This window comes from Zerene cesonia, chromosome 18 (assembly GCF_012273895.1).
Source record: "Zerene cesonia ecotype Mississippi chromosome 18, Zerene_cesonia_1.1, whole genome shotgun sequence".
NCBI classification, from domain to species: domain Eukaryota; kingdom Metazoa; phylum Arthropoda; class Insecta; order Lepidoptera; family Pieridae; genus Zerene; species Zerene cesonia.
The window spans coordinates 626,198-639,887 of record NC_052119.1 but is presented as its reverse complement, the minus strand read 5'-3'; the positions used below and the strand labels follow the sequence as shown (position 1 = coordinate 639,887).

Here is a 13,690-nt window from a genome sequence, read left to right as displayed (position 1 = left end):
TTAAAGCATTTAACTAATAAATGAGGTAGGTGATGCTGAATTCGCCTGTAGTTTTTTTAATTTGATAGGAAATTGATGTATTTTTACAGTTTGTTTTTATTTGATGTGATTTTTAACACGCTTTAGTAGCTTCATCTGTATGTTTGTATTTAACCGACTCCTTGTGAATGACAGTACAATAATTTCACGAGTTTATCTTATTCTGATTAGGATCGCCAGGATGAAATAATTTCTTTACTTACGTATATTCTGTATACTCTTTATACTCTGTATACTCTGTATACTCTGTATAAGAGCGAGTGACACGAGTTTCGTGGACTCTATTGTTATAGCATGTTTTTTTATTAACCCGACGTTTCGAACACTTTACAGCGAGCGTCGTCACGGAATGAATAATATAAAGTCATTAATTTCTAAATGTCTAATGATACTCGTGTAAAATCAAACACAAGAAAATATAATAATATATGAAACTTTACTGTAATTAAACTTTATTATGTATAATAATGGAATAAAATAAAACAACGTATATTCTGTAATTACTTTATTACATCAAATGCATAGCATTATGATATTTTAAACAATAAATAAATTGGTGTGATATATGTTACCTTGTATATAACGATGTAACTATAACATTAATCCTTATATTTATGAGTTAAATATAGCATATAAGCAAATATATTGTCGAGATAAAATATTCGAAAAAAAAAATATAAAAACGACAAAGTTTGTTTAACACCGTGTTCTTTTTTAATTTTTAGGATTTAAAATAGTAGAATAAGCATTGCCAAAATATGTTTAAAAAAGGTTAATACAAGTAAAAATATCTGTATCTGGTCTATGAGATTTTCGAGCTAGACTGCGATGCAGTCAATATGACGACTACAGCTTTTAAAAACGTTTGAATATATTAGTTTCTGTTGTGGTATCCTCTCCGTATATATAATACTAGCTGCTCCCCGCGGTTTCACCCGCGTAAGCCTGTATCCCGTAGGAATACCGGGATAAAAAGTTGCCTATATGTTATTCCAGTTGCCCAGCTGTCGACGTAACAAATTTCATTGCAATCAGTTCAGTAGTTTTTGCGTGAAAGAGCAACAAACGCACACACAGCCTTACAAAACTTTCGCTTTTATAATATTAGAAGGGTATATCAGGTGAACCACTATAACTTTTAAAATAGTTACAGTAATGACAGAAGATAAATGTGTCTGCTTTTTCAGAATGTACAGTATAAGACGTATATATGTAATACTATATTTAACTCATGCCTAAAGCCGGACTAATGAATAAAACATTATTTTGAATAAATCTTTATGAATAACATATGTTCTATTCACTCTAATATTAATACATTTCAATATATTATGTCAGTTTATACTTAATTTAAGTAAAGAAGGAATGAACAAGAAATGCTTTAGTTCACGCAATACCGTGTTTTTGGGAAAAAATATCTTTGGCTAAAGAAAATTGCAAAATAAATTGTACTTCAGGTGACATTACAACATTTAAATAAAACAAAAATAAAAAAAAATCATTTTTTACAAGCAACACAGATTGTATATTGATGTACAAACGATTCGAAATTAGGTAATTAATTTTATATTAGCACCAATATTTGAATATCAGCACATCCCGTTTTTAATGACAGTCAATTATAATGCAAGAACAATTATATTATAAACCCCGTTTGAATAATAAAAAAATCTCATTATAAGCCCCCCAAAATTAAAAAAAAAACGTATTGCAATATCAACGTATTTTATATCGATTGCCGTTAATATAAGATGCATTATGCAAGCATTTAAAAACGATATGGTTAGTTTTAGTAAGTTAACGCGCCGAGATACGGTGCTAAAAGTTTAGAAAATATACATCATAGATTATTTAAATATTGAGATATGTTATACAGATAATTATTTACTATGGTAACACTCCTACGGATTCGTACTGGTTAGCCGACGTTTTATATGATGCCATGATATAGGAAGACCTGATCTTTATTCTACTTTCTTACATTTCCTTAATTATTATGAAAATACATAAAAACGTCCGTCCAGACCTTATTGCTGATCCGTTCACCTTAGGCCATATAAATAAAATTTAAACAAACGCATTAAAAGTTAACAATTAATATTAACGAATGTTAAAATTTACAAAACTACAACTTAACTAACAAAATGTCGCTACATTAATTATACAAACATACCTAAATTTATTTGGTCTCATTTTAGTAACGGTAATAAAAGAATGTACACTAAATCAATGTTATACGAATCATTTTTATTCTGTTGTGAGAAGCAGTTAATTATTATCTGTGGCGCAGTGTTTTGGCGCGAATGGCGTGACAGCTGCCTTGGAAGACTACGGTGAAAACACGCGCAAGCTTCTTAATAATGTTGCCAGAACATTCGCGAGGCATTCAGCGCGTAGTGCCAATTGTCCTTCTAAGGTGGAATTTTTGTCTTGGCCATGGCCTTGAGAGGCTTTTGTATTGTGCTCGTGAATGATTTGTGCCATTTCAGCACCAGCCAGCTCTTTAAAGGCCGCAGTCACATCGTGAACGCGCAGGACGAGATTACGTGTTTGTAGAGGTGCGGATGTGTGTGTGCCGAGTGCCTGTAAATAAATAAATAGTAATAGAAAGATGAAGAAAGAAAGAAAGAAAGAACGTTTATTTAACACCACATAATGTTATCGAACGTACAATGAACGTATATAATATATAAAATGGCCTTATAACTAATCGGTGTGGTGCTAAAAAGGGTAACTACTCAGCATGTGCTACGCGTAATGCGAAGCCCTGATTTTCAGTAGCCCCTTGTTGGAGAGCTAGACAAAGAGATACAAGATAAGAAAGACTACGGATTTAGATTTTTTTAGAGAAAAATGGTGAGGAGACTCAACATAAAGGGAGAAATGTCCTTTGGCTAGATAGACAACACAAGTTGGGCATTTCTGTTCAGTAAAATAAATAATAAATGATACCTGTGCAAGATCAGCAAGTCTCCTCAACGGCGCCAGGCAGTCAGCGAGCGCTGATGCTGCAGTGGTGCCGCTGGTGCCGCCCAGAGCGCCGACCAGCGTACGAGATGTGCCCACGAGTGATACTGCACATGAAGTTAGCTCGCTTCGAGCGCGCTAGGGAGAGAAATTAAGCTTTTGTCACACAGTTACATAAAAATGCTTATTCTACTTTTGCAGTAGCTTTCACTTTGTAAAATATTTATGTGGTTATGACTTTCTATTGTTAAATAAATATGTCAGATCATAAATATCATCTTCTCTTATGAAGAACACATTGTTTGGGATTCCTTTTTATTTGATTTATTAAAAAAAAAACTTGTCTATGTCAAACTATAAGAAAAAATAAATATGTTTTATTAATTTAAGTGATAATAACATACCTGAAACTTAACTTCATCAATATCTTCACCGCCACCATGAGCATGCTGATGCGAGCACTTCTGGGCCACCTGGTGCAGCCTCTGCAAAAGCCCGTCCACCGCTACTTCAGTCTTACACAAGAGATTCTCTATGGACACGTGGCCATTGTTTCCAGCTTGGAATTCTGGAAACTTCACCGTCGGAGGTGATGGAGGCGTTGGAATATCATCCACCACTTCATCTTTAAACCTCACGTGATTTTGGCTCTTCGAAGTAAGACTAGCGCTGTCCTTCCTAAAAGACTTTCGTTCGGAAGGTGGCGGACTGAACACTCTCTGATCGCTGCATGGCGCACCGTTCAAGAGGTCAGGCCGGTTGCTGAAACGGCGATTCATTTGCGGCGAGCATAATGATAAAGCTGTCATATCTTTGTTCTTTAAAATTGTGTTTTTAGTCTCTGAATTCGAACGCACGTGACGATTTTGTAGCGTCATAGAGCTGTAAGTTTGTGTCGAGCGTATACTAGTTTCTTCATCAGTCAGTCTACTTTCTAATTCAAGATTTCGGTAGGTGTTAAGGTTTCTTTGGAAATGTGGTGAGCCGATGCTCGCATGGCGTTCCATCCGCACTGGTGATGGTTTCTGTGAAGTTTTCATTCGTAAAACCTCTATACTTGGCACTGGAGGTAATGGAGGCTTTTTAGGTGGTAACATGATAGGGGGAGGTGGTGAAAGAACCCTGTTTTCTAATCTGGGTGGTATTTGCGGTGGACTCTGTTGTTGTTGTGGGGTTTCGTTTACATCGCAAACCACTTTATAGTTTAATTTTCTATTATTTAAAGTGCTAAAATGATTATTTGGTATTTCAACAGCTGTTAATTCATTGTTTGTACAGGTAAAAGAGTTGGACCTAGGGCGTGGTGCGGGAGTGGGAGGTGTTTTAGGCGGTCGCTCAGGAGGTTTTTTAATTTCGACGCTTTTTCGTCGCGGAGGAGGTCTTACTTCACAAACATCGGGCATTGAATCGGAATTATGTAAGTGACTATCTATTTGTTCAGTTTCATCGCTATCTTCATTTTTATTTTTATCTTTACTACAGCAGGAAAACATACCTTTCCTCTCCACGGTAGCATATTCTATAACGTGTGCGTTACCGTTGACTTGTTTTTCGCCAGTTACACTTTTTCTTTTCCCTTTAGGTGAGTCAGATTTAGTTTTGCTTTGAGAATTACTTTTATCTTTTAGTAGCAGACTATTTCTAGCGTCACTCAGAGTTTTTGCAGTAAACATATTTCTAATCTCACTAACAGTTAACGCTCCTCTTACTACTTCACCATTAGCTGGTTTCGCATCACTTGTTCCATTTTGATCATTTTTCTGATCAATTAATTCAAGCTGGTTGACATATCCATGGTCTTTCTCTAAATTAGAGGAACTTGAAGTTGGTGGCGGTGGTATAATATACGACATAATCTCTTCTGGAGTGAGCTCAATTGCTGGTGTTACTTTAACTGTAGGTGGTTGAACTGTAACATTAGCTATAAATTCTTCTAATTCATTTGCTTTTGGACTACTGTCTGTTTCGTCCGCATTGTTATCATCCGCAAACGAAGGCGGAACAACTGGTAAAATTTGAGGCACTTGTGTGGCGCAGTCTAATTCATCGGGCGTTTGAGGGGGTGGAATTAATGTTAAATCTATAAGCTCAGCATCGTTGTCTATTGATTCTTGGAAGAAAAATGGCAACTCCGCAGCGTTGTCTTCTCTGTTACTCTTCTCTCTAAGCTGCTTAAGGTATTCCTTTAAATTAGGTTCTTTATTGTCATTTACGTTTGTAGTGTCTGGACTTAGTAATCCAAAACTAGTTCTAACACTTTTATTAACTGGTTTGTTGAGATGTTTTCGCACTGGACTACTAGTGGGAGTGTATGAAGAATCATTGTCGCTTTCTGAGTAAACCATATCATTATTGAGAGCCAAAAGAGCATCAGTCAAACCACAGTTATTCAAAATGGCACTAAGACCTTGCGATTGTCTTTTTGTTAAATCATTAACATCATCTTTGCTATTTTCAGGCACAGTTAATACGCTTAAACCCTGGTTAATAGTTTCAGTTAGCAATAATAAAGAATCACTATGCTTTAGTATGCCGGGTGCATCATCCGCAGCTGACATTTTACTATTGATAGATTCAGTATCACTTTCAATTTGATCTACACTCGTTTCTTTGCCTACGAATTCGTCTCTTATTGTACCGTTTTCATTGTAAACATCACAGTTTTGAGTCAAGTACTGTTCTGAATTTTCAACCAGTTTTTGCATTTCCGCCACTCGTCTTAGAACTGCTTCATTTTTCGCTTCAACCAACCGCGGATTGTTAGCACTCTCTAATAGTTCCATAGATAAAACGCTTTGTAGATCAAAGCCCATGCCATCATCTAGGAAACATGTATCATTGGGATCGAAGAGCCTAAAGCTATCGTTTCGTTTGCATTTCTCGAAGTGTATATCGTGGCCGAGGTTTGTTTTATCATATCCCAATAAAGGACTAGAGTTATTGCTGTTATTTCTGTTAGCAATATTGGAGTTCATGTTTGTGTCGAGGGATTTAGATTGGTCGGGCGTGGAGTGGTACGGCGGAGGCATTGTGAATACCGCGAAGTGTTTTTTAGATTTCGACACGGGATCATCATAGTACAAATAACTCCATTTCGCTGGTACCACGTTGTGTTGTGACAGATATGGCGGCGCTGGAAGAGTGTGAATGGCAATTGATTATCATGCATGTGATAAACACGGTTAACGATAAATGAATTCTTAACTAATTGATTATTATAATTGATGTAATATGTTTACCTATATCTTCCGTCATTGGTTCTCTCTCCTGCTCAACGGGTAAGTCCTTACCAGTTGCAAGTTTATAATACCTTGAAAGAAAATGTAATTAATTATTATTTTGTTCACAATGTCATATAATATCATCATCACACAGCTTTACACATATATTTAGACAAACTAAGCGCGACACATTATTTTTAAAACGCATGAAGAATACAAAAGCGCCTAGCTAGTAATATTAAATGAATTCTAAGTTTACGTGGGACCGCAGGAGAAAAAACGCCTTTTTATATCATTTAGTACACTACAATAGAACATGCGACTAGTTGAGTTACAGCAGGGCTGAGCAGGAGTAAAAAATATAGTAAATATTACCAGTTTATAGATTTACCGTAGTCAGTTTTTGTCATAGTTTTTTAAAAACCGTCCTCTCGAATCACATTATCCATCACAAAAATATGTAGTTATAAAGATGTAAGCTTACACAGGGACAGATAGTTTTATACTTAATACCTATTCATCTACAATAATAATATTATAAAGCAGAAACTTTTGTACTTTCACGAAAAAACTGCTGGAACGATTTAAAAAATTCCAAGACCATTTTCTCTATTATACGTTCACAAAAAATAGACCAAATGAATACCCTGCTATAACAAGAGGCATTTCATCAGCATCCCTCTCGTCCATGAGGAGGGCGAGCACGCGGTCCCTCTGGAGGAAGATCGCGACCTCCGCACTGCTACTGCATTCACTCTTCACTCTTATACTCTCTACTTCTTCAAGAGATGCTATTGACTGCGGCTGGAATTTAAAAATATGACTTACTCATTTTTTTTTAATTAAATGCGAAAGGCTCGGGTTGGAATCCCCATAATATATAGTCGATTAATTTTTTTTTATTTAGATAGCGTTTTTGTTTGATTACTTGGTTTTGGAAGTTTAAGAGATGGTCTACTTAAAATCGTAGAAAGTATATAAATAATAGTCACTTTAAATAGAATAATAGAATATCTAACTGACCACAGAGTTTCCTCTACCAACGATCTGGCTGAGACCAAAGCGAGGTGACACCAGCAGCACTCTCTCTGGTCTGTTGCTGCTAAAGCATTTGGCTCCGTAGCTCGGTAGACCGCCCACTATGTCCAAATAGTGAAGTTTTGCCTGAAATTGCAATTATAATATACGATTGAGATGACAGGTTCAATGCTTATCGATATTTTTTTTATGTAAAATATAAGTTTTAATTTTTTTGTTGTCTTTTTATCTACGGTGTTTTATATATAACTCAAAGGTGACTGAATGACATAGTGATCTATCAACGCACGGCCCAAACCACTGAACGGATCGGACTTCATATTAATTTATTGAAAAAAAATGAGAATATGGCACCAACCAAGGGCTAAGACGCTAACGCGGCGACAACGCAGTATTGACATATTAAAAAATAATTATAGAACGTTTATTTTGTTATACTCTATTTGAATAAATCGACATAAATAAAAATTATTGGCAATCGCAAACGACATTCGACCTATTTGGCCATTTTTACGTTTTTATTAAAGCGCAAGAAAGATTTATGTAGTAAGAAAATACGTTCATATTTAAAGCCGGACCGCTAGTAATGAATAAACTTAAATGCGTTAAAAAGTGTTTTATATCTGAACATTCAGTCAGCTAACTCAATAAAACTTAGCTACTAATCACTCCACCTCAGTGGTCAGTGTAGGAACATCCTTCCTACTATCCTACTAATATTATAAATGCGAAAGTATGTAAGGATGTGTGTGTGTTTGTTGCTCTTTCACGCCAACAGTACTGAAGTGATTGCAATGAAATTTGGTACGTAGACAGCTGGACAACTGGAATAACATATAGGCTTTTGATCCTGATATTCCTACGGGATCCGTATCCCGTTACGTTTTACTTACGCGGGTAAAACGCGGGACGTAGCTAGTTCTCAATAAAACTTAGATACTTATTCATCCGCCTTTTACCTGTAACTGCGTAAGCTGCCGCTGACTGCCAGTCATCTGGGCGTTCAGCTTCAGAAAGTGCGCTACAAGACGCCGCAGTTCCTTCCTCTTCATACTTTCTAGAAGGCTACTGGGTACAAAGCGCTCGAGACCGAATTCTCGTCTGAAATAAATTCAATCAAACTCAAATATTTGAAGAAGTGCTTATTAATCAGCGTATTACATAAGAATTAGGAACCACCGGAGTGCAGTTTTTATAGAGAAAAGGCCAGAAATTTTATACTAGAGTGGCTTGGTGGGTCGATCCTGCCTACAAGATAAATAAGGCCATAGAGTATCGACGAATTATTCTAACAATTTTAACCTGCATGTGTCGCAATAAAAAATAAATAGTACATTTTGCACTTTAAGGTCCTCCAGCTAACTGAGCTTGAAAAGCTAGAAGCTTAGCTGTCGGCAAATGAAACAATATGATACAGAATTTTCTAACGATAGAAACGTATATTCAAAGACAATCCAGTATTAAATATATTGTATATTAAATGTTCTTAGATCCACTTACTCCACAGCCTTAACAGTGAGTTTAGCTGGCGACATGTTGTGCGCCAGCGCATGCTGATGTATGTGCAATGCCGCCAACCGCAACGCAACTTCCGGCTGCAGTTCTGGCGCGAACCGATCCTGGGCCACATCGTTGCAGCACTGCATGTATAGATAGTCTAGTGCCGCTAGATCCGTCTGAGCTAGATCGGCTGCGGAGGTCGGCATGAACACTATGCGGTAGAGACAGCGCATTTTGTGTGAACCGGGACGAGATGCAATCTGAAATCATTTTAATTCGTATTTAACGTAATTAACGGGAAAAAATACATTGTTTTGGATGGAAGCAAATTTGTACACCATGTGCAGTATCATCAAAAAGGATAGGAAATTTTATGTTATTTCAATTAACCTCCTGGACGGAGCCTGGGCATGCAGTTAGTTATATGTAAAACGCAAAAGTGACTGGAAAGATTAGCTACTTTACTGATCGGGCTGATATTTGTCATGCACATAGTAGTCACTGGGAGACCAGTCTCCCCCGTCTTACTACTAACTGCGGGTTAATAATGTTATAAATAAATCGCGTTTAAAATCCGTTAAAGTCTTTGATTTGTAAATATTTTATATTGTCAAAATACACTTTCTTGTAAAAAAGACTCACTCTGGCCAAGGACTCCTTAGGATCTAGCAGCGTCAACTTATTCCTCCTCAAACTCTTAACATGTTCCACTACAAGGCTGAAATGTTCCTCAGCTGTAATGCAGAGTTTATCTTTCAAGCTGGTCACAACGTCCGCTACCGTGGTCGTAGCGTCGTATTTAAAGGACTTGGTTTGGCCGTTTTCCAGGAACACTTTAAGGACATTCGCCATTGGTGGTAGGCAAAGGTCACCGAGGGAGAACGCTGATGGCTGGAATGTTCGAGAAACTTATTAGTTTATAAGTTAAGTAATAATATCCTTGTAAAATACCTACTATTAGAAATTCAGGTTGTACTAAACTGAGGTCGATGACTGTCTGAGGTCGATCGTCACCTTCTAAAAAAGCAATAAGTAATGCTTATTATATTTTAGTATCCAAATTTATTTACAAATATGCCTTTGATAAAACTGGAACATTTGTATATACAACAATATGATTTGTTTATTGCTATGTTAGCAATATCATGAAAATAAAGCTATTATATGCTACTACTGAGAATCACACTATCACAATGCGACAGCCCAAGGGGGGACTTGTCGCTACCTGGGTGAAGGTGAAGGTTTCACTTCATCCATGTCCGTGCTAAGATGTAGTAGCCCTTCATCATCATCCAACAATTTAAAGTACTTATAATAAACTTACCGGATACATAGGAGCGCCATTTAGTTGCACAGAATCCGCAAACCGTACCCTCGGAGGTCTGGCCCTCAACCTCGCCCGTTTAGCCGCTGAGAGGAACGCAGACCTCCTAACCGGGTTCCCACTCCTCGCTGGTTGGCAGACTCGTAGCGTCACTTTATCTGAACAAGCTCGCACCGCTGATATGACGTGTTCTCTAGCGGCGAGGCTCACGTCTTCGCCGTTGACGCAGAGAATTTGGTCGCCGGGTTCGAGCTGGAAATTTTACATAACGAGTTAAAATATGGGATTATCGAAATAGTGGGAAAATGGGGGGATCATTTAATTAAAACCTAACAGGCCGTAAATTTAAGAATTTACTCTAATATTTACGCATTGTAATTACAGTATCGCTGATAGTTTTAAACAGACCGCCTCCTTGGTACAGTGGTTAACGCGTGAGCGTAGAACCGAGGGGCCCTGGGTTCAATTCCCGGTGGGGACGCACAAAAAAAAATGTCTCGGTCTGGCAGGACACAGAAGGCTGATCACCTACTTGTCCCTAAAGAAAATCGATCAGTGAAACGGATGTACATCATCTGCCCCATACCCCACTAGGGGACACGGGACTTCAATTGATAGTTTTAAAAGGACTTTGATTTTGATTTTTGTTTTTACTAAGTGATCGAAGACTTATTAGAATTAAATTCTACTAAAGATACTTCCAGCAGGTTTTTAAAGTTTTTTATTTGACTTCATTCTGTGCAATTTTCAATATAGTAGCAGACTATAATTTACCACTTTGCCAAGATTCAGCCAGCATCGCGCAGGTATTTTTTGACACTTTTTTAGAATGTCCCAAACATCGAATAGATGTTTTTTTTTTGCAAAAGAATGAATACATACATCCAATCAAACATATAAAACCGTATTTATTTCGTGTTTACACTACAGAACCTTACCTTGCCAACACTAGGCGAGTGATCAGTAACGAATCTAACCAGCACGGGTCGTTCAGAGCCAGCTACGAAGCCAAAGCCCAGCTCTGGGTCCCGCTCGAGCACCACATCTCGAGGCGCTGGGGGCGTTTCGTACGACGTACTCTCCGGAGCAACGTAGGTTGTTGTTTTGTTGACGTGGCTGGAATTTGGTGAGAGGGAAACTTAGGACTTTGCTGAACGGAAGAAATGAAATTTTCTTCTTGAAGGTTTCTTCAAGGATCATCTCTTTTACTTCATTTATAAATGGCATTTATATCAGTTTATATTTAGAAATTTCATAGTATTCATTCACATATGTTTTATATATTTTATCATCTGTCACTATGATCTGTCACCATACTAGGTATTATAACATATTAAGTCATAATTATATAAGTTAATCGATACTTATAAAACATATTTATTTTGATCAGGAAAAAAGTCCATAAATACAAGGATTATACCTTTAACTTACCTTAACTTTTACCTATAACTTTTAATAAAAACAGATAAAAATATACCATGTGTTACGAACGACTAGACTTACGTACAGCACTTTAATAAATTTTATTTTAAAAACTGTAAAACACGGTTCCATTATAAAATAAGTTAAATTGTTCCACTTGCTAATTGCGTCTATTCATAAATAAATTATTTAATCCTAGCGAGCCTAATCAGGATAGTAAGATAACTCATGAAATGATTGTATTGTCACCGATCCTAGAAAAGTTTACAAAGTTTGAATTAGATTTCTCCTTTTAAATTGGGTTAGTCACATTCAACGAGAAAACCTAAATTTTCGACAGTTGACTTGACAGACACTCACTTGATGTAATACGGTTTGCCCCTGCTATCCAAGGCCTGCTCCCAACCATACGGAAGCTCCCCATCATGGCTAGTACCAGCGTCCCTGCAGCACCAGCTCTCCACTGGTGGAAGCCAGCTTGCTGTTCTTGTGATGTGACTGAAAATATAAACATGAAATTTTAAAGTTAAAATGGTAATAAGATTGTTTGTCGAACACATTCTGATTTCATAATTACAGGAAATAAAGAGTCAGTTAATCCATCATGCTCATAATTAGTTAAAAAGTTCATGGACTTTCTATAAATAAATTCCCCGTTTTGTCTCTTTATAGATTAATAAAGGTTAATTGGACCTTATTCATCTTATTAAGCCGACCTTTTGAACACTTTATTTAAAATATAGCCATATGCGCAACACTTTTTATCCGGGGGGGTTACATCTTATAGCAGTACTAATTCCAGCTTGGAATCGAGATGGCGCTAGACGTTCTTTATTGCTTCTACCCACACTGGAATTAGTACTGCTTTAAGACGTCACGGTAACCTCACTGGATTGTTAAACCCAACTTCTTCGACTAATTTTTCTATTATAATAGTTGTTTATATATATTTGCTAATTCTAATGGTATTTGGTATACTAACTCTGCTTGAGACGTTGGCATTTATTTATATTATGTAATATTGTTTAAATCATAAAACATTCACACATTATATTTACAGCACCTGGATGACCGAGCTTTGCTCGGTATTTATATTTATTTTTTTTTTATAAATTGTGCTTTTGGAAATTATATTTAAGTACGCATTACATACTAATAAAATGATGAAATATGAATAATATTTTTCGATCTTACCGACAGAAACGCCTCCTATTTGTTAAAAAAGTAAGTTTTGAGTCGATAAAACACGAATATGACACCCTATATACTAAATTTCATGAAAATCGTTGGGAGCCGATTCCGAGATTCCAATATTATATATATGCATATATATATATATATATACAAGAATTGCTCGTTTAAAGGTATAAGATAAGATAAGATATACCCTATAATTCGTTTTAGTTTCCAGTCATACAGTAAGTAGATACGACTTACGACTTTATAGAATGCCCCGTGTTCAGTAGCATTACTTATTAAATTTTCTAAATCTTATACAATATATATATATATATATATATATAATTGGAATCTCGGAATCGGCTCCAACGATTTTCATGAAATTTAGTATATAGGGGGTTTCGGGGGCGATAAATCGATCTAGCTAGGAATTTTTTTTAGAAAATGTCATATCCGTGTTTTATTCGTGTTTTTTTTTCCTGACATCTATTGGTGAATAATAATACTATTTTGCTTCGTAGATAGCTAGCTGGACAACTGAAATAACACATAGGCACTTTTTATACCGATATTGCTACGGGATACGGACTTACGCGGTTTCAACCGCGGGTCACAGCTAGTTATATATTTAAAAGAAAAGGTATATAGGTATATTAATTAGTCATTAATAAACAAAGGCAATTTTTATTCACATAGTGAAACGTTTCTTATAATACAAGCATTAAAATAAATATATAATAACAGCGGTAAATCCAACATCCTCATAAAACTTAATTTTGATTCGCTTAGTACAGAAGCGGCGGCAATAACATGGCTCCCGGGGGTCATAACGGGCTTTTAAATATAATGTTTTCTTACATCTGGATTTTTCATTCGAGTTTCATTAGTATAATAGCTTTTTAAGTTTATTTTAGACATTTGTATGGACTAGTGCGATGCTTTTACGATGATAATTGATGAAATAAATCTATTTTTTAGTGTGGGGGTCGAGTACGCTTCG

The 13,690-nt window shown here is 36.3% G+C and overlaps 1 protein-coding gene across 1 annotated transcript; it reads right to left on the bottom strand.

Moving 5' to 3' along the window:
- Window positions 1-1,129: 1,129 nt before the first annotated feature.
- Window positions 1,130-12,071, bottom strand: LOC119834042. Its single transcript, XM_038358319.1, has 12 exons — window positions 11,872-12,071; window positions 11,028-11,205; window positions 10,090-10,341; window positions 9,408-9,656; window positions 8,766-9,025; window positions 8,225-8,366; window positions 7,251-7,391; window positions 6,874-7,031; window positions 6,246-6,316; window positions 3,411-6,139; window positions 2,992-3,144; window positions 1,130-2,622 (listed from the first exon to the last, which is right to left on the bottom strand). The coding sequence occupies exons 1-12, from the start codon at window positions 12,069-12,071 to the stop codon at window positions 2,368-2,370; spliced, it is 4,788 nt and encodes a 1,595-aa protein (XP_038214247.1). The 3' UTR covers window positions 1,130-2,367.
- Between the last annotated feature and the right edge of the window lie 1,619 nt (window positions 12,072-13,690).